Source organism: Arctopsyche grandis, chromosome 12, assembly GCF_051622035.1.
Source record: "Arctopsyche grandis isolate Sample6627 chromosome 12, ASM5162203v2, whole genome shotgun sequence".
Classification (NCBI taxonomy): Eukaryota; Metazoa; Arthropoda; class Insecta; order Trichoptera; family Hydropsychidae; genus Arctopsyche; species Arctopsyche grandis.
The window spans coordinates 25,769,957-25,797,426 of record NC_135366.1 but is presented as its reverse complement, the minus strand read 5'-3'; the positions used below and the strand labels follow the sequence as shown (position 1 = coordinate 25,797,426).

The 27,470-nt window shown below is 35.2% G+C and overlaps 5 protein-coding genes across 5 annotated transcripts in view; 3 read left to right on the top strand and 2 right to left on the bottom strand.

The window, feature by feature from the left end:
- The first annotated feature begins 46 nt into the window (after positions 1–46).
- Septin2 (septin 2) lies at positions 47–9,395 on the top strand. Its single transcript, XM_077443289.1, has 9 exons — positions 47–165; positions 4,173–4,290; positions 6,616–6,758; positions 6,839–7,025; positions 7,108–7,226; positions 7,303–7,495; positions 7,571–7,734; positions 7,811–7,948; positions 8,034–9,395. The coding sequence occupies exons 1-9, from the start codon at positions 136–138 to the stop codon at positions 8,199–8,201; spliced, it is 1,260 nt and encodes a 419-aa protein (XP_077299415.1). The 5' UTR covers positions 47–135; the 3' UTR covers positions 8,202–9,395.
- Positions 9,396–9,476: 81 nt separating this feature from the next.
- Dim1 (thioredoxin-like protein Dim1) lies at positions 9,477–10,291 on the bottom strand. Its single transcript, XM_077443288.1, has 3 exons — positions 10,124–10,291; positions 9,910–10,046; positions 9,477–9,836 (listed from the first exon to the last, which is right to left on the bottom strand). Exons 1-3 carry the CDS (start codon positions 10,199–10,201, stop codon positions 9,623–9,625), a joined length of 429 nt encoding a protein of 142 aa, XP_077299414.1. The 5' UTR covers positions 10,202–10,291; the 3' UTR covers positions 9,477–9,622.
- Positions 10,292–11,764: 1,473 nt separating this feature from the next.
- Positions 11,765–21,236, top strand: LOC143919886 (dnaJ homolog subfamily C member 10-like). Its single transcript, XM_077442451.1, has 16 exons — positions 11,765–11,904; positions 13,352–13,526; positions 13,592–13,805; positions 13,873–13,985; positions 14,058–14,153; positions 15,252–15,470; positions 15,541–15,750; positions 17,591–17,717; positions 17,787–17,999; positions 18,072–18,178; positions 19,603–19,768; positions 19,848–19,987; positions 20,054–20,190; positions 20,267–20,386; positions 20,462–20,549; positions 20,621–21,236. Coding segments are annotated over exons 1-16 (2,364 nt in total). The 5' UTR covers positions 11,765–11,902; the 3' UTR covers positions 20,858–21,236.
- An 868-nt stretch (positions 21,237–22,104) lies between these two features.
- On the bottom strand, positions 22,105–25,189 carry LOC143919887 (uncharacterized). Its single transcript, XM_077442452.1, has 6 exons — positions 24,214–25,189; positions 23,931–24,141; positions 22,863–23,031; positions 22,638–22,787; positions 22,492–22,572; positions 22,105–22,415 (listed from the first exon to the last, which is right to left on the bottom strand). The coding sequence occupies exons 1-6, from the start codon at positions 24,385–24,387 to the stop codon at positions 22,127–22,129; spliced, it is 1,074 nt and encodes a 357-aa protein (XP_077298578.1). The 5' UTR covers positions 24,388–25,189; the 3' UTR covers positions 22,105–22,126.
- Positions 25,190–25,756: 567 nt separating this feature from the next.
- LOC143919885 (uncharacterized) overlaps positions 25,757–27,470 on the top strand; it is a 50,680-nt gene continuing 48,966 nt past the window's right edge. Inside the window, exon 1 of the mRNA XM_077442450.1 lies at positions 25,757–26,221. The gene's annotated coding sequence lies outside the window, so the exon portion shown is untranslated. The remainder of the gene's footprint in view (positions 26,222–27,470) is intronic.

The following is a 27,470-nucleotide window of genomic DNA, read 5'->3' as shown; positions in this document are numbered from 1 at the left end:
ACAATCAGTTGAAACGCTACTAGAGCGGCCTCAACCGACCATAACCGGCCAACGTCTCATCGTAGTCGGTCGTCGGCTGGTCGATCCGCGGCTTCGTCTGCTCACTTCAATCATCACCATCAGGACAACATCACGATGGCAGCCATCGACATCGACTCGAACAAGGTAAGCCACCAAGTACCAAGTAGAACTCTCCAGACCTTTCCAGGAACCGACAGGAACGGGCAGGTGTGACGCGCGGACCACACCCGTCTACCGGCATATCCGGTGCTCAGGTGACTTCCAGCTGCGGAAACTAGACTACTGGAAACCAGCGACACACCTAACACACCTCACGATCCAATACTGACCGATTCAATTCATTTTACAGCTTGATATTGCTTTTTTGCCCCATACCACGAATCAGGGCTGCCAACTATTCCTACCTGCATTATTTCTAGGCTATTCATATCATTGCTTTTTATTCTAGACTTATTTCACATTAAAAATTTATATTTTATTTCACTATAGAACACCATCATATATACCAGGAGTACTTATACAAGGTGCTGCATATATTTATTTATTTCATAGAACATGAACACTCGTCTTTACAGCATTTAAACAAATACAATACAATCAATCAATATACATAAGGATTTTATACAATGCGAATTCATACAAACATTCACCGTGACAGATATGGAGAAATTTTTGCAGCATTTTATAATCAAATTGGCGAACCTCAAGACGCTTGAGATTGGCAAGAGGGATAGGAAAGGAGATGCCAATTTTACAGGAACCGTTTCAATGAAAATCAGAGAAAAATGCCTAACTCTGATACGAAACGATCGGCCTGAAGTCACAAACCAAAGTCTGGCCAGCAACGGGACTCGAATCTGTGACCACTTTAGTCGAAACCATAATATGTGAGTGAGAAGTATGATGAGAGTAGTTGATGTATCGGAGAGGGTGAAAAGATTGAATTGGCTATGGGTGGGTCATGTAGCTAGCAAAATAGGCGAAAGATGTGCTGAAATGGTACCCAAGAGAATGTTAAAGGGTGAAAGGAAGGAGATGGGTGGATGAAATTAGATAAGTGTGTGGGTTGAGATGGATGAAAGATAAACAAAACGGAGATGAATGGAAGCGTGTTCCGAGGCCTTCATCCAGCAATGGATGGTAAATGATGATGATGATATGAAACTAATAGACTGTATGCATTTGGCTTAACGGTTATGTCAAATATCGGCCCTCCTCAATTCGACCTAAATACAAAAATAAAAGCTATTAAAGAGAAATTGAAACACCATGTCTCAGATCTACATACATTCTGTATTGGCGAGTCACTCTTGGTCAGTAATTTAACATTCATATATGTAATAAAAAAAATGCAAAGCCAAAGAAAGTCGCTTGATTTTTTAACGAATCCTGTTATATATTAGGGGTACCGGAAAGAAATCCATTTTTACTCTATGTTTTTAATAACCACAAAAATTATCGAATTATAGAACTGTCACAGAAACTTATAAATTACCACAGAACTATCACAGAGAATATAGGAACATTTTAAAGGATCGGAAAAACAAACAATGGTTTTTGTCCTGCACGCACGAAAAAGAAGAGTGATAGAACACGTGGTTTTTTTCCATTTTTCAGGGGAAAACGCTATCCTTTTTTATATCTCAAACCATAATATGGTTTTTTATTTACCACAACTAGCTCCTTTTTACTATTACCTATTTAGTTCCATGGAGGCCACATTAAGATGAAAAAAATTCAACAGCGTGAGTGATGTGGTAAACCAACTATTTACATTTATTAATTCAAAACTGGCAAGATTTTTCAAGAAAAGGATTGAAATATCGACAAAAAGATGGTTAAGAGTCATGAAAATTAGAGGAGATTATATTTTGGAGTAAAATGTGCAAAAAAAAAATGAAAAACTGAATATTTAAGTTGATCTGCAAAAAAAATGGATTTCTTTCCGGTACCCCTAATATAAATACTATTAGATGAGCAATTTTTTCAAATTTGTAAATTTCATTTTGAAATGCGATGATGAAATTTTGTGAATACATTTTTCGGGTACTAAAATGCTATTTAGCTAGATCGCGAAATGAGTACATTACTTTATATAATCCATATATAATAAATTCCTTGTGTAATATTGTGTAAGACAGTTTTCATTATATATATTCCATGCAATATTTTTATAAGCTTCACTCTGTTAGTTCCATGAAATTCCTGCCTGTCAAAAATTTGTGATTTGATTTTGAGCCACTTCCATTCTTTAGATCGCTTTGATATTTAATCGACATGCTATTTCAAAAAGGTTATATAAAAATGAAGGGATGTAGCCAGCAGCATAGCTCGGACGTTAAGCTTCTGCTTACCGTCAAGCAGGTGCCGGGTTCTATCCCTGAATGAAAATGAATTTTTCAGAGTATGCTGTTGGTCAGACCTGGATTTGTGACTCCAGGTTGATCGTTTCCTATCAGAGTTTGCCAATTTTCTCTGATTTCATTGTTGAAACGGTTCCCGGAAATAAAAATTGGCTAAAAATCCTTCCTACCTACTATGTCACCACTATTTGAAATTTGATGGATGTACAATAAAAATTTATGTACAATTCATAGATGTCTCGTTAATTTGCGAGTTTTTTCAGTGTCTCGCAATTCAACGACTTATAATAAAAAAATGCTGCATTTGTATTTGTAATTGGCCGGGAAGGCGCATTGGGATTTACCTGTAAGGCCTTCCTGGTATATATGTAAAATAAAAATAAATAAAATAAATAATAATGTATGTGGGTATGTGGTGAGTGCATCGACAAGTATGGAAATTTAAAAATAAAAAAAAAATTAGAATTAGCAAAAGTTATATCGATTTTGATTTCGACGACAATTTTTATTTTTTTCTTATTATTGTAATATATAACTTGATTTTAATTAATGTATCAATTCCTTTTCCGAAACCACCCGTTTTAATATCAATGAGCACAACACTTGTATCTAGATAGTAGTGACCCACATAACATCCCCTGTGAATTTTTTTCTTACAATATCAAATGCTTTTTATAAGCCAGCAGTATGACTCAGTGGTAGTGTGTATGTTTAGCACCAAGTGATTATTGGGTTCGATCCCGCTATACTGCTGGTTAGACTTGGATATTTGTGTTTCTTATCAGTTTGCTAATTTTATCTGATCATTGGTTCCTCAAAATTGGCAAAAAAATCATCCTACCTGCTGTTACAAATCTTCTGTATTTATCTATGTACAATTTGTACAAATCTAAAATTAGATGACTTAATGGATCAATTAATTAATTGTTGATGTCGTGTTCTTCAGCTTCTCGAAATACAGTGATTTATGTAATAAAAATGCTGCATTGTTTGTAATTAATTGTCTAGGAAGACGCATTGGGGCCTTCCTGGTATATATCTATGTAAAAAATAAAAAGAAAACATTTTTGTCTTGCTTTTATTCAACGAATTCTGGGCTGCAGACCGTTTGTGTCAACTCTGCTGCATATCAATAAAGCAATTATCAATTAAAATGTATCAGCTATCGATACACTTGTAACTAATCATTATTGAATGCTAAATTTGAAACCTTTTTCAAAGGAACCCTTTAAATATATCTCAAAGAAACCGAACTGATTCGTACTTTGATTGGAAAGCGTGAGTCAAATTCTTTCACAACTCCGATTGGGAGTCACCGTAATGGAGACAAATTTGAGCGGATACTGTTATTGTATATATGAAACGATAACAACATTCATATCTCAAGTATGCGAACTAACGTGTCTTACGGTACAGTTAAATTTGATAAAGCGTGTGCCGAATGTATAATGAGTAACGTAACAATTGTATCAACACAACTACCTATGTAACAGTTATTTGTGTGTCACATCGACACGTCTCTGGTATTTTATTTCTATTGTTATTACGTGACCGAATTCATGTCCATACAGATTACTACATTTGCCTACACTATCGGCACTGTAGCGAAAAATTGGACTATATCGAATGTTGTATTTGAGATATTGTTGTATTCTTTGTTTGGATACATTGAAGAATCACTCGAATGCAAACATTTATTAATATTTTATTGTTATTATCTATTTATATATATATATATATATTTGAATTAAAAACTTTGGGTTGATTTTTGTGAAATTTCTTTTTCAGTTTGAATCGCTGATTCGCAATCTTAAGCTTTCCGGACATGTGGGCTTCGACAGCTTACCCGAGCAGCTGGTCAACAAAAGTGTTCAAAATGGATTCGTCTTCAACATTCTATGCATCGGTTAGTACGCTGCGAAATTCATTTACATATTATATTTTTAATTTATACTAGGAATTCCTAACTGGTAATCCCAATGCGCTTTCCTGGCCAGAAACATTGATATTATATAAAGTAAATACATATCAATTAACACCCACAGGGACATTTATGGTCAAAATTGTAAATTTGCAGCATTTTTAAACAATTCAGAAAATTTCAGTTAATACATATCAACATAGACATCTGTGGTCAAATTTGTAGATTGCTGAAAACTCAAGATTTGCGAGAAAATTGGTAAGGTTTGTCAATTTGTTGGAACCGTTTAACCCTTTGAATGCTGACTAACGCCGATCGGCGTTTTGCCAACAAGTCCAGGAGCTTGAAATACGCTGATTGTAGCTGGCGTTGTATTTTGAGTATGTAAAAAGTAAACAAGAATACTACCTGATTAGTCTTTCCAGAGGTAGCATTGAAAAAAAATCCATTGAATGTGAGTAACATGAGTAATTCATATCAATGTTTATAAAGACTGGTTTACACCGGAATTTGTGAATTTAAAACCATAGCAGATTTTCTCGATGGAAATCCCTAACTGCTGAGTATTTTAGATTGTGGCTCGGCATTTATATATTGTGAGCATTACATTTTAACAACAATGAAGAAGATATAACTAGTTTTGTAAATATACATTCATTAATAGACTTCTTTTCTTTATTTTATATTGTTACAAGATATATTAGAGAGTCTAAACACACCTTTACAAACCTCGAAATCTTCAGTGGTAGTGTTCTAGGGTTTGTTTGGATTAGCTACAATTTTTATACCTACTTTCTATTGGATTTCTAAATAATTCTAGTTGGAAATGTTAAGCGTGGCGGACATTCAACAAAAAATACGTCAGCATTCAAAGGGTTAAATGAAAATCAGATAAATTGGCAAACTCTGATAAGAGACCATCAACCTGGAGTCACAAATCCAAGGTCTGACCAGCAGAAACCAGTGGGGTTTGAACCCGTGACCACTTTTTTCAAAGCATTATATGCTAACCACTATTCTGCTGGTATATAATTCTGTCTATTCTGCTGGTATATAATTATGTATGAAGAATGTTTCTTTCTATTGGTGTAAAATTCACTCAATGAATCTTCAGTTCAGGGAAAAATAGTTTTATGGCTTTGAAACGAAAAATATACCACTCTAAATGATGTGATCGGAATTACGTATGTCCATACAGATTACTACATTCGCCTATACCTTGGGCACTGTAGCGAAAAATTGGACTATATAAATTGCATTTGAGATATGCTTTCTTTGTTGGATACATTGAAAAATAACTTGAATGCATACATTTATTAAATATATCTAAATGAAAATTTTATGCTTGACCTAACCTCAATCTATATTCGTTGTATACGAATTTTCATCCCTTTTTGAGCTGTGTACTTTCATTGCAATTTCTATGAGGCTCAATCTTGATTTATTTTATACGAATTTGATCCCTTTCTGAGATGTGTACTTTCATTACTAATCCAATTTATTTATATACTATAAACCTAACCTAACTTTAATCCAGATTTGTTGTATACGAATACTATCCCTTTCTGAGTTGCCGACTTTCGTTTAAATTCCAATTTTTTTCTTAAATGACAACCAGAGGTAATGTGGATGGTCGTTGGGGCAATAAAACTGACTTAGCCTTACCTAACCTAATCTAGATTCATTGTATATGAATTTTATCCCTTTCTAAATTGCCGAATTTCGTTCTGAAAAATACGCCTAAGACAAATGGATCATAGCCTATCGCCAACCTTCAGCTCTTGCAGGATGGAGGCGTCGGTTCATCTCGCTGTCCAAGGAATTCTAAGGATCCATATCCAGCACCACATCTCTAAAGCATCTACTCTCTGCCTTTCTCGAGCTCAGACTAGAACCATTTTCGTAGACATTGAGCTTTTGGCCTTGTCAATCTGTCGTTTTATTTCAATCTTACACCATCCGTTGATCCGAGAACTTGTATACAACTTCGAGACCAAGATCAGATCCACCATGATAATCTTAATTTTCGCTCTGTTCATCTCGAGTCCTAGTGTTCTTCTTTGATGCTGCAGACGACAGAGTAGATCCGCCATTTCCTCTTCGGAGTTGGCTATGAGAGTTGTATCGTAAGATTGGATATGCTTTTACCCCACCTTCCCCGTCAACAAGCTCCCTTCTAATAATGTACTTATGTACATATATAGGTCCAACTTAAAATTTTCTAATATTGAACATGTCGTATATTATATAGTAACTATTTAGTTAAAAAATTTGATTAATACTAATATCATTATTATATATTAATTACAGGCGAAACCGGATTGGGAAAATCGACGCTCATGGATTCCCTGTTCAATACGAGCTTTGAATCCACACCGAGTCCTCACTCACTTCCTTCCGTCAAGCTGAAAGCTCACACATATGAACTCCAAGAGAATAACGTTCGCTTAAAGGTAAACTATTGTACTCTAGTGTATTTGGATATAGCATCGATTTGGCTTGTAGCTCTATATTGTGTGTATTTTCATTTCAGTTGACAATCTGCGACACCGTCGGCTACGGAGACCAGATAAACAAAGACGACAGCTTTAAAGCCGTCGTCGATTATATCGACGCTCAGTTTGAAGCGTATTTACAGGAAGAGTTGAAGATCAAACGTGCTCTCGGAACGTACCATGACAGTCGCACTCACGTTTGCTTGTATTTCATATGTCCGACCGGTTAGTGAAATGAAATAATAGGCTTGATTTATGAAGCTCGGCTGTCTGTGGTCAAAATTTTAACGTCGGTGAAAAATTTCAGGTCACGGTCTCAAATCCATCGATCTCGTGTGCATGAAGAAGCTCGATACCAAAGTTAATATCATTCCCATTATTGCCAAAGCTGATACCATTTCCAAAACAGAATTGCAAAAATTCAAAGTATGTATCGTGGTCAATTTGAGTTGTTTTTTTGTGATTTTTTTTTTTTGTTTTAATTTTTTGTGTTCGATTTCAGTCTAAGATAATATCGGAATTGCAATCGAATGGTGTTGAAATATACCAATTTCCGGTCGACGATGAGACCGTTGCCGAAAACAACACTTCGATGAACTCTCACATTCCGTTTGCCGTCGTCGGCAGCACCGATTTCGTCCGCATCGGAAACAAGATGGTCAGATCCAGGCAGTATCCGTGGGGAACTGTTCAAGGTTTTTTTATAATCATCTTTATTTTATTTTTATCGTACTTATTTGGTACTGATTTTTTTTTATTAATTTTTACAGTTGAAAATGAGAGCCATTGTGATTTTGTGAAACTGAGAGAAATGCTGATCCGCACCAATATGGAAGATATGAGGGAGAAAACTCACGCTAAACACTACGAATTGTATCGTAAGAAGCGTCTCCAACAAATGGGCTTCACCGATGTTGATTCCGATAATAAACCTGTTAGTTTTTTTTTTATATATTCGGTTATTGTTTTATTTGGATTTTTTGTGTGCTGATTTTAGTGTTTGTTTATAGGTGAGCTTCCAGCAGACGTTTGAGCAAAAAAGGAGCACGCATCTTCAAGAGTTGCAGCAAAAAGAGGACGAGATGAGACAGATGTTCGTAATGAGGGTAAAGGAAAAGGAGGCCGAGCTTAAAGAAGCTGAAAAAGAAGTGGGTTTTGTTTTTGTTGAATAAGTTGTCTTCATATGTAAAAGTGAGTCGTTTGTTATACATGTGGTTTTGTTTTGAATTGTAGCTTCATGCAAGGTTCGACAAGTTGAAGAAGGATCACACCGAGGAGAAGAAGAAATTAGAGGACGCTCGTAAGAAACTCGAAGACGATCTGATCGAATTCAATCGCAGGAAGCAGCAGATGACGCAGAGCCACCACACACTTACTCTCGGCAAGAACAAGAAGAAGTGAAAGTACGCCATCGGGAGGAGCAATACCGTCAACTAACGGTTTTTGCAACTTCATATTTGACGACTCATTATGGGGCAAAGCTTAATTTGAATTGAAAATGTATTAGTAAAAATAATAAAACAAGTCGGGTTCAATCGTTCGAAGCGCACGCATATTAAGTGAATTTATAAAACACAGTGAATTGCAAATGTTACTAGTTGGGGATGATGTGAAAACTTAATTTGAAGATTTTTACATAACAATGGCTTTTTTATTATGTATGTGTAAATGTGACACCCCCCCCCCCCCCTATAAATAAATACATAGCTGTAAAGTATGAAGTATTAAAAAAAAAAGAGTATCATAGTTTGCTTGATATATAATATTTTGTATTTGTTTATAATGACGTTTTTACATAGGTGTTTTTATCTCCTTGCTAGTAATGTTTCACGTAATTGTTAGATAATGTCGACGAACATTTTTAAAATGCGATTTTGCTATTATAATATTGCACACTATCTGATTATATCCTTCGTCACTCTCTCTCTCTCTATCATAAAAATCATTTAGTGTCGTGTTTCATAATGATTCTTCAAATATGAAGACAAAAAATAAGAAAATTTGTTAGTATTCATCGTTGTCGTGCACATTTTAATGTATCGTTTTTCGTACATTAGCTTAAATTGAAATGAAAATATAAGGATGTCGGCGCGTTTAGTCTATTCCGACGTGCAAATGATGACATTTATCACAAATTTAATTATATATAATATATTTAGAAAATATATATATATATATATTTAGTTTATTTCTTTTGTTCTCGTTTGAATTCTACGTGCATTTATTATATAGGAATTTTCTAGAACTAGTACGAGTCGAAGTTTGAAATTCCAACGGTTTTTACATTTCGAAGTTGCATACAAGTTTGTCTCTCTTGGAAATTAATAAATATTTATTGTTGATCAAAAAAAAATTTAAAAAAGTATTCTATAATTGTGATTTATAAATATACACATATTGGCTATGTGTTTCGCGATATTTCCATTATTATTATTATTATTATTATTTTATAAGTAATTTATTTTAAGTATTTTAATTTGTGTATTCCATTTATGTTATATTTTTATTTATGTGTAATTTTATATTATTTATGTAAGACAATTATCCTCACACCAAATTGTATGTTTAGTATTTGATAAATTTTGTATTGAAGTGTTTTCTTTTTTTATATATATATTTGTGTACTTATATATTCAATAAATATTTTATATTGAACTTGATTTGATCTATTTTTTTAATAATAATTAAAAATTACAACCGTCATATCGAAAATACTTATATTTTAATCACACGATAACTAAAATTACCAGTCATTAACCTATTACAATTAAATACCATAAATCAAATTTCATACATAAATATTTACAATATACAAAGAATTTTTAGTATCTATATTTAGTAGAATAATCTTTCGGCGACACTACGAGACCTCTTCCTTTTCTGGCTCCTCTATATACGGTCTCAACTATATCAATCATTTCTTGCTTATCTTCTAATGTCCAATTAATTTTGTTATTATTACCAGTACCCAAATCGATCATAATATGCTTGTTCCGGAAGAAGAACATGACAGTACAAGGATCGTATAATTCGTACCTGAAAAAGAATAATCATATTTAATCTGTATAATAACAAACTAGCAAATTTGTATCGAATTGAGATCACTAACATCTTATTGAAATCTGGTACTTCGGTAATGTCTACTAAATATATGACGGCGAAGTTTTTCACTTTTTCGGCTATGCTGTACAGGACTTCGTCCATCTTCATACAGGTGGGGTCCCAATCGTGACCGAATCTGATAACCTGCAAAATTAAATAAGAATGTTACAAAACCTAACCTATAAACTGTGTGTCAATATAAATATTATGATTGTACTGACGACGACGCGGTCTTCTTCGGAGAGTATGGCCTGGTCCACTTGCCAGCCATTGTGAAGGTGACCCAGCATATAAGACATCTTCGGTCAGGTTGAAGGCTTCGATTTACAGGACAAAAACAGACGACTACACGCCTCGAACGTTCTGCAACGTTTGACAACAATGGTGATGAAATTCAATAATGCGGCCATGATCGGTGTGAAGTGATTTTTTATTTTATTGAATAAAGTTCAATGTATATCTTTTTTGTATTTTGTATGTACTTCTCACATCGTAAGACATTTTTAATATTTTGTTTTAAACCGCTTTTAAGTATGTTTTACGATGTGCTGATAGTATTTTTACGATTTCGATAACTACAACCATAAAATAAGTCGTGCAGATTTTTTATGTCTCATTTACAGGTTAGAATTGGATTAATATTATAAAAAATGGGGCCTGTCATACTACATATCAATATCATCACGCGATTCACGCCTATCGCGATCCGTATTGATAGTGTAATAGGTTAGTAGCGAATTCGGGTTGTTTTGAAATCCGCGATACTAGAATCGCAATCCGTATTATTCCCCCAATGATTTTCGTTACAAAATTAAAATGACCGTTGACGATCGGGTAAGGAATAACTACTTTTATATTTGGTCTGGTTTGTATTAATTCTACATTTAAAATTTTAGTTATTTTAAACTTTGTAGGAATACAAAATTGTTATTATTGTATGAACGCAAAGAAGGGCTTCCAGATTAAAGTGAAAAATTCAGTGAGTGTAAGAAGTTTACTTTTAAAATCCCAGACTTGCAGTTTAGAACGAATCAGCGAATTAACCCATATACCTTTTATACTTAATGTGGTAAAATATTTTGGTCAATTAGTTGCGAGACTTCAATGGCTGTGCAACTCGATCATGGACCGTCAAGTTCCAATCGCTGATTAAACAACAAATACTAGTCGCTCACCAAGCAACGGGCATCAGTCTTCTAATCCAGAGCATCGTAACCTGTGCACCGCGGTAATATGTGTTCCCCGAACAGCACTTCGGCCTAATACGTGCGAGTGAGATCGCGTGTGAGGGAGAAAACCGATGATAGTTAGTGTTTTGTCCCTATGCATATACGGAATAACTAGCGACTGCCGATGAAGTACACATGTATGTACGTAGGTGACAAACTCTACGAGTTGTAAACAATGTGTGCCGCGAATATCCAAAGGTTACGATGCTCTGTTCTAATCTTTATGTTTTTTTTTTATTCAATTTCTCAAACTTTATAGGAAATGTTACAATTTATAACTATTGATCATTTGGATTCAAAAGTAAAAAATGAATTCAGACACCACTCAGAATCTTTTGCAACTTCGATGGTAATTTGATAATTAATTAACTGATTAGTATATATATTTAAAAAAAAATTGCTTTAGTTCAAATGGGTTACTAAAAAAAAGTAAATTTTCACTTTATTCTTATTTTACCAAATATGATATATAACATGGGAAAATACAATAAATAAATGTATTGCTTAAATGGAGAGGATTATAATGTTTATATTAATATTCAATTTTTAAATTGAGTGAAAACGCGCGTCCAATTCGCATCTGTCAATAGCCAATCGCAATTCAAGCTGTTTAGGCCATAACATTTTAAAGCTGCACAATCGTTTGGCAGCCGGCTGTTGTGGCTACATCTCGTGACTTATTCCATTTTAATGCTTTTGCTTTCAATGAAATAAACTGGACGCCGGATTCAGTGTTTCTTCTTGCCGGTGAACGTCTGTCGAACGACTGAAATGTAAGTTCGCTTCGTATGCTTTCATTAAGTGTGCTTTTACACCAATGGCCCTCAAAGCCCACGCAAAGTCGACGTAGCTAATCTACCTCAACCACTATAATTTGACCACGTCAATGTACAACACCATATATATATAGTTTGCAGCCATTTCAATTCCACAATTTGTACAATTCAAACAGCGTTTTATCGTAGACAATATGAAAAACTTCGAGAGCTTCTGGTTAGAAATTTCAATAACTTTTTCTTCAACTGCAGTATTGTTCTCATTTTAAATAAATTTCATATATGTTTGAAGGCTTGAACTTTTGTTCGTACGATTTACTTTCAGATATTAATTAGTCGGTACATCATTTTTATTACAAAATTTTATATTTATATATTGCTATACATATTACGGATTTTTTACCATTTTATTAATATAAGGCTTGTTTTTTATTATTTATTTTTGAATTTAAATAATCCCTTAATGTCTCGATTAAACTTATGTAGTATCGAAATAATTTGTTTAAAAATATGATTTATTCAAAAATTTTAATATCGGAAAAGTCGCATAATATTATAAATACATATATTGATACTTTCTATTTCCATTAATTTGATTATTTTACCTGGATTAAGTTAATAATAATTTATAGTTATTTATATTAGTCAGATTTTGGAAATAAGTTGATATTATACTTAATCGAAAATATTTTTGATTATTTCGAATATTTGGCTAATTTTGAAACAGATAATTTATTCAATTACTAACAACTATATTTTTTATACAAATTGTGATTTACCCTAAAAATTCGACTTATATCTAAAAAACATGATTTTATTCTAAAAATAATAATAGGAAATTCCAATTTCATCCTGAAAATATGATTTTTATTTTCAAAACTTGATTTCATCCTGAAAATATAATTTTTATCCTCAAAACTTGATTTTTCAGAAAATTTTTATCCTAAAAATATTTTTATGCAGTAAATTTTTCATCCTGAAAATATGACTTTTTTTGATAATCCTTATAGTATTTTTATACATAAAATTCAATTTCATCTTTAAAATATGATTTTTATCTTCAAAAATTGATTTTATCTTGAAAATACGATTATTTCTGAAATTATTTAAATTTTAATCCTCAACTATTTTTATACAGAAAATTCAATTTCATCATTAAAATATGATTTCTATCTTCAAAACTTCATTTCATTTTTAAAATACGATTTTTCCTTGGAATTTTTTAAAATACTATCAATACATAAGTATATAATAAAATATTTAATTTTTCTTTTTTAATTTAACGCTCATAATCAACGAATTCCTTAAAAAAAAAGTATAATGTTCAAGGAATCTCCACTAGTAAAACTAGTTTTTCTAGTTACTGGTCAATGACCCACGTTGACTTCTTTATCTATTCGAAACATTTCGACTGAGAAACATTCCTCTTTACATATTATTTCAGGTTATTATCAAATTTAATCGCCTTCACATTTTATTTGCTAATATTACCGACGAGTTTCGGCAGCAGCGAAGATGACTACTATACACTCTTGGGTGTGGAAAAAGGCGCCGACTCCAGAGACATTCGCAAAGCGTTCAAAAAGCTTGCCGTAACCAAACACCCCGATAAGAACAAGGTAATTCAAATTTATCAACGCATTACAAATTACTTTCGTTCCGAACAACTCTATCTTTTTTCCAGAACGATCCGGAAGCTCACGACCATTTCGTCAAATTGGCCGAAGCGTACGACGTGTTGAAGGATCCTACCAAGCGTAATCAATATGACATGTATGGTAAAAAATCGTTCGAAGGCCATTCGTCTACTAAATACCACAGTTATACTTATTACAGAGACCAATTCGGTATTTACGACGATGATCCTCTCATAGCAACTTTGGGACGGGAAGATTTTAGTACGCTCAAACCTGTTATACAACCTATACATTACTATCCTTTTATTTAATTGCGTGTATATTTTAGGCAGCAGTTTCGGTGATACCATCTGGTTTGTTAACTTCTACTCTCCGTTGTGCAGCCATTGCCATGAATTGGCTCCGGAGTGGAGAAGATTGTCCAAGAGTCTTGAAGGAGTTGTAAGATATTAAGTTTATTACGTTTAATATTGACTTTGATTGAAATTTATAATTGTTTTATCTGCATTTTAGGTTAAAATTGGAGCTGTTAACTGTGAAGATGAAAGAGACTTATGCTGGGAACTACAGATTCAACAATATCCTTCTTTACTTTTTTATGATGAAAAAGTATGATATTTATATGATTCATTTCAAATACTAAGGCATTATAGAGATTGAATTCTCAGTTTACATACATATCATCACCAAATTTATTATACTATCTTACGGTACTCTAATTTTCACCTGCCCGGGCAATGTCAATCATTTAGTCTAGCTTTAAACTATTTAATAACTTATTTGGGATGTACATATTGTTGCTTAGGGGGGGGGGTTTAGGATCCAAATGAAAGGCCAAAGTCGCTTCACAGCGTTTATTCAACGATTCTGAAAGTCCACACGAGATCATCTTTCACTCCAGAATAATCTGATCTACTGTGTGTACCTCTTTATAAAGGACAAGTTACCCATCACAGCTTCCCCGATCCATTAATGTGTCTATTGTCTAGGCACTTCAAGGTTTACCCTTGCAAGTCTTTTGTATATGCAAGCACTCGCCCAGCTCAGTGAGAACTTACCGTATCCTTTGTCTGGGCACTTACTGAGTCCTGTTAGCCTAATCCGAGGTCTCTATTGTTCACCCACGAATTCACTTAGACAGTGGATACTCTCAGTCATGTTCCCATGTTACAATATTATGGGGGAGAGAGGAATAAAATGCAGTGTGGTTTAATGCATGCTGTTTAATATGACGGCTGAGAAGGAAGTAAAGTGGTAGCCAACAACAAATCATTTTTAACTCACAGGATGGCGACCCAGAACAGACCAGATAAAGGCCTCCAATAATCTTCCATTTGTATCTGTTTTGAGCATCTTATCCTACATATTTTTCTAGTTTCATCGACCCATCTCCCTTTTGATCTTCCTTGCACCTGTTTACATTATCTCAAGTACCTTTTGAGCACTTCTTTCATCTGTCTATCGATCGTTCTTTCAGCTATGTGACCTGCCCATTACCATTTCAATATTTTTCTCTATCATGTCAACTAGCCTCGTCATACATTCCACCCACATCTTCTGTTTTCTATCTCTCTTCGTTATATGTTTAAAAAAAATGATATTGACTGATGAACTAAAACTCTATAATGCCTTCGTAGACGAAATCAAGTATAATTTTATTAGTAAATTGAAAATATCATTAATTTCTTCTTTATTCTGTCAATTTAGGCTACTATGTTTGACGGAAAGGTATATACCGGTATCAGAGAAGCACGTCCTATGGAATTGTTCATCATGACTCATTTAGCCAAAGTCATCGATGTGCCTATTTTAAAAGGTTATCCCGATTACAAAAAATCTCCATGGGTGATATTCACAATGCCTAAATTCAACGAACGGGACACTTTATCCAGTCAACATTTGCGGCTCAAACTAGCAGCCGTGCTGGTGAGAAAATAGATTTATTTTGCATTTCAATAGTCATCTGAGGCAAACGTTATTTAAAGTTTGGTTTTAGAAAGGAATCGTGAGTGTGGGATTCACCGAAAATAAAGATTTCGTCGAAACTTACAACGCCGCTCGGCTTTTCACCGCTATATTTTGGAAGCATAACGAGAACAGTTCTGAATTTGCCTTCCCATTAAACAGGATCGATCATAACGGTTTGGCTGATGAAGTTTTGGGTCTCTTTCCGAGCATAAAAAGAATGGATCAAGAAGATTTTCAAGTAAGTAGATACATACATTTCAATACCAGCGGTGTGTACTAGTGGTCGGCATATATGCTTTCGAACATACATACATAGTGGGCACGGGCTAGAGTCCCACCGGTTGCTGCTGGCCAGATCTTGGTTTGTGACTCCAGGTCGATCGTTTCATATCTAATCTATCCTAGTTTGCCAATTTATATGATTTTCATTGAAATGGTTCCAATAAATTGGCAACCTTTACCCATTTCTTGCAACTTTTGAGATTTCAGCATCTCGAATTTCGCTGATTTGTATAAAAATGCTGCAAATTTTTGCATAAATGTCTCGCAAATTTTTAGTTTTGCAGAATTTGGCAATTTGACTATTTATATAAAAATGCTCGAAAATGTAAGTTTATCAAAAATTTATCCATAGATGTCTCTATGATGATTTGCTAAAATTATTCTAAAAATTGTACATATAGACGCATTGGGGTTTACCTGTTTGGCCTTCCTGGTATATACAGTCCCTGACCAGAATATTACGCCACCCCTCACGAGATGCGTTTGGGTAAATTTGTCACGGTCGTAAATAACTCATTATGGGAACTTTTGGCCTCATTTTTTTTGTGATCTTATCCTTAAATGCAACTCTATTCACTAGCAAAAAATATCGGTGGATTATCCCTCAAAAGGTCTTCAAAAACAAAAGAAAGATGTTTGAAATCGGTTTGCGTCTGAATTTTGTTCAATATTGACGTGCGTTTCCGTTAAAATCATTCATTATTTTGTGAAAAGCATTGTGTTTTTTTCTCTTTTACTGCAACTTTATCATATTTCTAAGGTAAGTTGGTATTTAATATCTCGAAATTTTACTTTGTTTTATGATTTAAATTGCGTGTAAAACTTTTATTGGATTTTTTTAGATGGGTAGAAAATCAGATATTTCTAAAGAAAAAATTGCAAGCATTACATCATTATTAAATAGAGGAAAGTTTTCTCAAAACAAAATCGCGACAATGGAGGGTGTTAGTAGGGCGTCTATTAGAAAAATAAAACAAAATCTGGAGACTGATTGCGACCCCACACTCAATAGGCGAGCTAATAGTGGTACTAAAAAAAATTTCGCCCTCGTGTGGATCGAAAAATCGCCAGGCTTGTTTCCAAGAATCGATTTAATACAAAAAAAAATATTCAACAACAATTAAAGGACGAAAACGTGAAATATGTACGTCAACAGTACGACGTCGTTTGAGTGTGGGGTCGCAATCAGTCTCCAGATTTTGTTTTATTTTTCTAATAGACGCCCTACTAACACCCTCCATTGTCGCGATTTTGTTTTGAGAAAACTTTCCTGTATTTAATAATGATGTAATGCTTGCAATTTTTTCTTTAGAAATATCTGATTTTCTACCCATCTAAAAAAATCCAATAAAAGTTTTACACGCAATTTAAATTGTAAAATTTCGAGATATTAAATACCAACTTACCTTAGAAATATGATAAAGTTGCAGTAAAAGAGAAAAAAACACAGTGCTTTTCACAAAATAATGAATGATTTTAACGGAAACGCACGTCAATATTGAACAAAATTCAGACGCAAACCGATTTCAAACATCTTTCTTTTGTTTTTGAAGACCTTTTGAGGGATAATCAACCGATATTTTTTGCTAGTGAATAGAGTTGCATTTAAGGATAAGATCACAAAAAAATGAGGCCAAAAGTTCCCATAATGAGTTATTTACGACCGTGACAAATTTACCCAAACGCATCTCGAGAAGGGTGGCGTAATATTCTGGTCAGGGACTGTATTATATATAAAAAAAATAATAATACATATTGTTATATAATACACAGCTTATTCGTTTTATATTTTTCAGGATATAAGAACACAATTGCGTATTGGTGCCGATACGCCTTGGTTGCTATGCTTTGCCATGGAAGGAGACCCTCGGAATACAATTATGATGAAGAAATTTACCGGAAAGCTCGATAAATTCAAAATAGGTATTAGGAATGTTTTCGATTGTATGCTGTTGATGTTTTTGGGCAAAATTAACAAATCGTATCTTTCAGCTGAAGTGGATTGTATCAAGAATCGGGCGCTGTGTAATTCGTTGCACATTCCTCGGTATCCGACGTGGGCCGTTTTGAAGAAAGGCGGTGCGTTTGAAATGCATACCGGTCAACGCACTTTACATTCCATTGAGAGGTTCGCTCGGGATGCTCAAGAGGCGACTAATATTCATGCACTTTCGCCGCAAGATTTGCAGAGGATAATGATGGAAGGTGATTTTTGTGACTGGAATATATTTATAATACTTCTTGTATGTTTGTTTCTAAAGATTTTACTTTTGGTAGGTACGCCGTGGATCATCGGGTGGTTATTGACGGGGTGTCCACCATGCAAGAGAATGCTACCCGCTTTAAGAAAAGCTAGCAATCATTTTGAACCAGAAGTCATTCAGGTTAGTAATTTTACTATACATTACTACTGATGCGTAGGGGTGGGTGGAGAATCCAAATGAAAGGTCAAAGTCGCTTCACAGCTTTTATTGGGTGATTAAGTAGGTCCACGCGTAGCCAGCACTCGTTCCAGAATGATCCCCCATGCCAAGTGCACTTCCTTTTAAAGGACAGGTTGCTCACTGTAGCGTCTTAGACCCGTTTGTTTACCTATTGTTTAGTCACGTCTCACGCTTTCGTCCCGATTCTGGGAACTATCGGGGATGCCGCTCGGCCTAATCCGGGGGTCTCCATTGTCCATTTCCGAATACACTTTAGGCGGCGTACAATCCCCGACTGCAATTAACCGGCGGCTACTCCTTTCCTAGGCTACACTACTTATATATTTTTTTGATATGGTTATAGCCCAGGCTGTAGAGTTGGAGTTGAGGAATTGGTTGTTTTTGAGTCACTTTTTGAATCTTCTGAGTGAATAGTGAGGAAACAAACTTTCAACAAGTACAATGACAGTAGATGAGCTTGTAGGGGTCTACGACATGGTCGGGGTTAGGTCACCATCCTGCAAGTTAGGACCGATTCGACCAAGTTGGTGGCTACCACTTTGCTTCCTTCCCGTCCGTCATATTAAATAGTCGTGCATTAAACCACACCGTCATTTCATTTCTGTCGTTTCCATATCTGGTGACCCTGATGTTTGAGCCAAGCAACGCTCTAGAGACTTTCGGCATGCCCCTTGTCACAGCCCTCGCTGAGGGACCAAGCAATCAAGCGGCATACTTTCGACCCTCAACGCGAGGGCAATAATAATATTGCAAACAACAGTTTCCGACCAACCGGCTCACCAATGCCGATGCTGATGTTGAAGCTAATCACAACTGCTACTGCAAAAAGCATAAAAAATGTAGGGGTGCAAATAAGATGTCGTACGAGGACGAAGTCATTGCACGATATCACCACAAACCGAACGGCCATTCAGTTACAAATCACCACCTCAGTCATCAACCATGCCTACGCCTGTATCCACAAGCCTCACAAACCCCAACGACCACTACATATGTACGTCCACGAGCTGCGAGACGACTCACTGTTCCAGCTCGTACTACCCTTACGACATCATCGCCTTCGAATCTGCTATCCACCTCGAGCAGAACTCGTCAGCGTCACACGCCACAGCGAAAGACCCACAACCACACTATCATTTTTCTTCTAATTTGTAAATTGTAACATTATTTTTTTGTATCGTTATCACTAGGGGAGGAGTACTGTAGGGGTTCTACAACATGGTCGAGTTTCGGTCGCCATCCTGTGAATTACGACCAATTTGACCATGTTGGTGGCTACCACTTTACTTCCATCCCCATATTAAATATTCGTTTTATTCATTAAACCACACATTTTACTCACTTTAAAATGCATTTATTTTCAGTTTGGAACTGTCGATTGTGCTCAACATTCACACGTCTGCACTCGTTACAATGTCAACAGTTATCCAACAACCGCCATATACAATGCGAGCACCGTTTATACATTCACCGGAGAATCAAACGAAAAGTCGATTATTGAATTCATACAAGCTATGAAGTCAAACTATGGTAAGTTTGACTCAATTTTTTTACACCGTCTAATACATAGATATATGAATATATAATACAAATACTTTCAACCGTTCAGTCATCAGCTTGACTGAGAAGAATTTCAAAGAGGAATTGGACGAGAAACCAGAATCTGTTTTGTATGCGGTCGAATTTTACGCACCATGGTGCGCTCCGTGTCAAAGTCTTCAACCGGAATGGATGAAAGTTGCACAAAAGGTAGTAAACACAGCTCAAATTTGCAAGATTTAGTGCATATATATAATAACCATCGGACGATTTCAGCTGTCTGTCTTGAAAAAAATCAAACTCGGCTCGGTGAATTGCGATTTACAAAGAGAACTATGCACTAATGAAGGAATCCGCAGCTATCCGACTATTCGCTTGTATCCGATGGGCAGCAAGGGTAAAAATACAATGGCGTAAGTGTACGATACATTGCTAGTATATAAATAGTACTTAATAAGCATTTTGTAATTTATCGATGGTTCATTTTAGAATATATTCAAACCCGAACCGTGACTATGCATCTTTACGAACGTGGGTTATTGGTTTTATGCACACACCGATGGTTAATTTAGACGGCACCAACTTCAGACACAATCTCTTGTCTCAAAGGTATTGATTAATATATGATATGTATTTTAAATGCTTAAAATTAAATGTAATCATTTTATTTTGTTATAATTTCAGAGAAGACAGAACTTGGGTTATTATGTTTTTCGCGCCGTGGTGTGGATATTGTCACGAGTTTGAGCCGGAATTTTTCATTGCGATCCAGGTTTATATCTCTAACTGTATTGCTTTCAATGTTTGTATGAAATGCTTATGTTTTTATGTCGAACGTTTCAGAGGCTTCAAGACATAGTCGTAGGCGGTAAAGTGAATTGTCAGAAAGACGGTGCTCTCTGTCAACGCGAGGAGATAACCAGCTATCCCACGGTGAAGCTGTATCAGAGAATCGACGGTGTTACAAGGGTCACCTCCGGAATTACGATAGTGGCGTATACCCAGGAAACTCTGTATGCGGAGTTGAAAGTATACGCGGCCCAAGCTTACATTACACCAGTGAATCACGATGAATTATAATTCTACATTTGTTTTAAGGCGTTAATATGCTATGCAAGTAGGGTCAGGCTAAGACTCCCAAGTGGACTTATGTACATATAAGCCTTCAGTTAAGCTGATGAACCTTTTGTTTTCTTCTTCTTAATCTTCAAAAGCCACTCTCCAGATTGCAATGGAGGGTAGTGTCGGCTTCTTGCCGGCTAAACCCCAACCCCTTGACTCTTCCGGTCGTCTGGAACCTTCAGGGGAGCAGATTTGTCTTAGCCGGGTAGCATTTCTCGGTTTCTTTTCAGCATCTTGTTTGGATATCATAGCTTTTGAATCGAATGCTTCCCACGCCGACCAGTCAGCTGCGCTATTCAGGTAAAGGACCATCCAACCAGCTGTCCTTCTGGAATACGAACGAATGATCGAGCGTTCTGCGTCGTCCACGTCAGCCCCACAGAGGTGGTCGAGTGTCCTGAACGAGCCTAAACTCCTTGTTCAAGCTCTTCCAGTGTTATTTCACTAACCGAACGATCAGTATTAACATCGGTCACAATGTGCGGTTGTTCTAACGCTGTATTGCTGGACAACCGTCTCCGTTCTCCGACGAAAGGGTCTCAGACTATTCATTGAGGGAGTGGTGGTCTCATGTAGAGGGCTTAATTGGTCGACTTCATTGACCTTTAAGTTGGGCTGTCATAATAGAATGTCCACAAGGGTCGATACTTGTTAGTCAATGACATGACTCTGATCATCGAAGGGTTTTGATCTTGACCTTGATGAGAGCACGATACTTAATTTGACTTACTCATCTACTTGCATTGTATATAAGCGCCTTTACCTATTGTCTACTATTTTTTCCAGCTATTTGTGTATGTAAATTAGTGTCATTCCTATATTTTTTAGTGAAATTTACAATTAAGATTATGTAACTTGAATGAATATGGAATTTTTCAGTAATCTCTTTAATAGATCTGACTATATTTTACGTTTATGTGTGTGTATAACGAATCTTTGATATACATTTTGATGCCAAATGAATTTTTTACAACTAATTTATGTTTGTGAAGTGTATGTATGTTTGAAATATATATGTAGGTATAGATATATATTTATATTTATACGTCAAGTTGAAATCTCACATAAGAATTACTATATTAAGTAATTTTATTATATTATTATTTTAATATATTATATATACGAAGCAGTGTGATAATGTATGTCAGTATGTGGTGAGTAAAAAAATTGTAAATAATTTAATTTAGTAAAAAAAAAGACTTAATCCAATTTTCGACGTGTTTTATTTCAAACGGTTGTTTTGACGTAGTTCAAGGCTCCGTATGTGAATTCCTTTCTGCTCTCCGATGCCGGCTCGTGTTTCAGCTTATGCAGGTTCATCTCGCGCTTGCTGTAGACTCTAGTTTGACACTCGGGCCAATCGCACTCGTAAACTTGCTCGTCCGAGTGCGTTTTGAAATGATTCGACAGGTGGTACGAAGTTGAGAAACACTTGCTGCAAATTATGCACGTGTACGGCTTCTCGCCCGTGTGAGTTTTGATGTGTTTCTTCAGCGAATGCGAAACGGTGAAACACCTGGAGCAAATCGAAATACAAAATTTGAAGATAACAGTCATTTGTAGTAGGATTACAGGTAGAATTGTGTCAGTACTTGGCGCATATGTCGCATTGGTAAGGTTTGACTCCGGAATGTGTCCTCTCGTGTACCAGAAGATGTCCCGATTGGGCGAATCTACGTATGATATTATTGGATGATTACTTTTGACTATATTTTGAAAGGGTTGAGGTTGATTGTACCTTTGGTTGCAAGTCGTACATTTGAACGGTTTGTCTCCGGAATGTATCCGTTCGTGAGCTTTGAGGTTTCCGTGAAACTGGAAGGTTTTGCCGCACGTTGCACACATGTGCTTTTTAGTTTTCTCGCGTTTGTTGGATTTATCATCTTTGCTGTAATGAATACGATTATACATAAGTGAGTTAGGAATTATAATTATATAGTTCATTTTAGTATACATTAACTACCTAATTTGTTGTTTTATATCTACTTTGATTTCGTTTTCTTTTTTTTTCTGACTAGTTTTTGAAGCTCGGGATTTTGATTTGGGTGTTCTATTATTTTTTCTCTTTGTCACTCGTACATCTTTTTCTTGTTCGATTTTATGGTCTTTTTCAAAACATTCTAACCCGTCATCTAGAAATATATACATATATCTGTTATTATTCATTAATAGTGTTGTATTCGATGACATATCATCGCATGGGTGTTGGCATATTAAGTTATTAAATAAAAGAAAAATTAAAAGAAATTTGTTGGTCCTGTGTTCGATCCGCACACGGTCGAATTTTTTTCAAATACTTTTTAAATATATTTAATTTAATATTTATATTTAATTGTTTAATATGAAAAAAAATATGGTAAAAACTACCTACCTACCTACATATGTATAAACAATATAAAAAACCAATAGAAAAATTATTTAATTAAATAAATTTTTAATAGATGGCACTAAATGCTCAGAATGCGCCGTTTATTAGCCTAGAGGAAAGATTGGTAGCAAACATTATATAAAGAAGAAGAACCAGCAGTGTAGACTAGTGGTTAGCATATATGCTTTTCAAATGTAGTGGTCATGGGTTCGAGTCCCACTGGTTACTGCTGACCAGACCTTGCCTTGTGACTCCAGGTCGATCGTCTCTTATCAGAGTTTGCCAATTTATCTGATTTTCATTTAACCTTTTGAGTGCTGACGTATTTTTTTATTAAAAGCCCACCATGCTGAAAATTTCTTACTAGATTTATTTAAAAATCCAATAGAAAGTAGGTATAAAAATTGTAGTTGTATCAGAGTTTGTCAATTTATCTGATTTTCATTGAAACGGTTCCAACAAATTGAACCTTTACCTATTTCAAATTTCGAGTTTACAGCATCTCGAATTTCACTTATTCGTTTAAAAATGCTGCGAATTTGTCAAAATCTATCCATAGATGTCTCTATATATAATGCTTGGTTAAAATTATTCTAAAAATTTTGTATCGATGTTTATATGATAAAATATTTCAATATTTATTTTGTATTTTTGGGTACATACCGAAGTAATCAGTGTGATCATCATCGATACTTTCGTCTGTTATATTATTACTATTATTCACTGGAGGAGGATCATCGATATTTTCAATTTTTATGCATTGTTGTAATGTTAGTTCTGATGCTTCGCATTTTCTTCGAAATTCGTAAGCGATGTCTAATTCGTTCAAACAGTGAACGCATATTTTAGATGGAAGTTTCTTTGAATATTTTATCTGAAATGTGTCTGTTGAGGTTAGGTATCAAAATTAAAGATCATAACAATGGTGTTCAGATGTTGATTTCACCTGGAAGCCTGCAGCTAATTCGAGACGATGATATATAGGTTTTTCTCCGGTGAATAGCATGGAGGAATCAGGTAAAGATTCTTTGAGGCAGACTCGACATCGTTCATCGTCTCCTGTATCCATCGTACTAAAGGACGCTAGTTTGACAGCTGTCAAACAAGTTGTTTTGGCCATAACGATGTAAATTTTCTTTTGCACAAAGATTATTGGATAAAAAAAAAGAATAGTATAAAAAGACGTTGGCCAGTTTATAGTTCGAAGTTATTTGAACAAAAATAATGTCAAATGATAACAAAAATAAATAAAGAAATAAAATGTGAGACCACATTTATGATCTCAAATTAAACAATCTCTCTACCGGATCAGCATATTTTAGTTTGAACAAGTCCAAGTTAACAGAAACCATCAAATTGGTACGTGCTCCAGAAGAAGAGGAAAAACTATACATGTAGTTGTTGATTATGCTAACTAATTCGTTAACCACTTTAGTCTTAGTTATAATATTAGAAACTTTTGATATAATGGAGTATCTTTTTGTTCGATGATGCCCTTTTATAATAATTAAAAGTCGGTAAGTATTAATTTATTACTTACGACTAGGGCCGCTGAAAACATTAATTCTGGATCTTTTTTGTACAGACGACGATGACGTCGACATATTTTAGAATTTTGAAGACTTTAGAATGAAATTTTTTGAAAAAAAGTTCATCTTTTGATAATTTTTTTTCTAAAATTACATATTTTCCAATATAAATACAAAATTCCTCTTAAATACAAAATTTTGTATTTAAGAGGTACATATACGGTATTTCCTCTTAGTGAAATACATATGACATACTCAAAATTTCAGCATATTTTTTAAAACTAACATAATTAATCTTTCAATAATAATCAATATTTCAAACGAAATGTTGATTATTATTGAAACAGTGGGAAAAAATCCCAAGTGAAAATACGTACTTTCGACTTTTGATATGAACGGGACGACTACTTAGAGAGATTTGAAAGCTGAAAAGTACTACAAATGGAAGATAAAATACCCAACTATAGATTTCAATATTCATTTTGAACAGGAAATTGACAGATAGAAAAATCGTGCGATTTAAAAAACACATACATATCTCCGAATCTCGAGGCAATCAACATTTTTTATTACCAGATTCGTGTTAACTGGGCATAGATCTATAAGAAATCTATAAGATATCTCGTCTTTGAACCATTTTTCGTGTCGAACAGTGTAATTATTAAAACACTCATAAACGAGAAGGCAACAAAAATCATTGATCAAAAATCAAATCATATTCGAATTTAGTGGGTCAAACTTGATTAGTCTCCACTCCGGTATTTTTTTTTTTGTTTTGTTTCTCAGTGTTATCATTATCAATGTTTGCAAACCGTTGTCTCTTCAATTCAAATATTACTCGACAAAATAGTCGTCGATTTGATAATTCCAAGTCGCAAACCATACAATTCGTTTTAAAACTGGCCGCCAGGGGGGTTCGACCAACTTCCGGGAAAATTCCCACCATGTGGTGCCGAAAACAGACGACAGAAAATCAGTCCATGACAAGTCGCGACCGGGACAAGTGCTGTTCACGCGCGACCGTGACCCATCAGTGTTTTTGTAAAGACGGTCCGTCACGTAACCGGCAAATCGAACATCGTTAAATTATCCGCAGTGCGACGAGCCTCACATCTGTCCGCCATTACGTATAAAAAAATATGTGCGCTTTTTCTCGACCAACTTTGTTTTGCGTTTTGTTGTTCCGCTCGAAATAGCCGACTCGAATAAACACCAACTGAATGAGCCGCTCTCTTCTCGAACGTGCGCTTTTTATTTCTATTTTATAATATTCGTTCGACGCCTTTCTCTGAATTGAGTGCAGTGAGACTGGAAAAGCTCCCGAGGAAAGCTCTGCGTGTTTCACTTCTACGAGGGAAAATTATGTGCGACAGCTGAAGCCGAAAAGTTCTCTCCCCAAACAGCACACTACAAGGCATCACTAAAGTGAGTAACGGAAGTTGTATATATTATCGAATAAGTTGTATTAAAAAAGGGTACCATGTATATATATATATGTATATATATACATATATATATATATATATATATATATATATATATATATATATATATATATATATATATATATATATATATATATATATATATCATCATCATCATCATCATTTACAGCCACTCGCCATCCACTGCTGGATGAAGGCCTCTCCAACACGCTTCCACCCGTCTCTGTTTTGCGCAACACTCATCCATCTCACCCCGCACATTTTCCTAATTTCGTTCACCCATCTTCCTTGCGGTCTTCCTTTTACCCTTTTGCATTCTCTCGGGTACCATTCAAGCAATTCTTTTGTCCACCTTTCGTCCATCCTCCTAGCTACGTGACCCGCCCATTGCCATTTCAATCTCTTCACTCTATCCACTATGTCCACTACTCTTGTCATACTTCTCACCCACGTGTTCCGCTTTCTGTCTTTTCTCGTTATGCCAAGCATACAGCGCTCCATACTTCTTTGGGTGCATTGGATTTTATGTAGCATCTTGGTGTTCAGTGTCCAAGTTTCACATCCATACGTCATCACTGGCAAAACGCATTGATCAAAGATCTTTTTCTTCAGGCAGAGTGGCATTTTTGATTTAAAAACAGCATTCATCCGTCCAAATGCACTCCATCCTAATTTCATACGTCTCTTTATCTCTTCATCTTTATTACCAGACATGTCAATTATTTGACCTAAATATAAATAATTATTTACTACTTCTACTGGTTTATCATCTAATGGGATGCTATCAGGCATGCAATACCTATTGAACATTAGTTTGGTCTTATCTACGTTAATTTTTAATCCTACTTTTCTACTTTCCCTGTCCAGCTGTGTTAGTCTGTTAAGTAGGTCAGCTGAATCACGAGCTATTAAAACTATATCGTCTGCGAACCGAAGGTGACTCAAGAAGCGACCGTTGATGCTTACTCCGGCTTTGTCCCATTCCAAGTTCCTGAAAACTCCCTCAAGCACCGCATTGAATAACTTGGGCGAGATTGTATCTCCTTGTCTTACTCCTTTTCTTATGCTAAATCTATCTGTACCTGAAAAAATTTTAACCGAAGCTGTGGCATTCTTATATATTGCAGCTAACAGCCCCACATAGGGTTCCGGTACTCCCTGTGTTTGTAGAGCGTTAAGTACTGCATTGTGGCTCACTGTATCGAAGGCTTTCTCATAATCGACGAAAC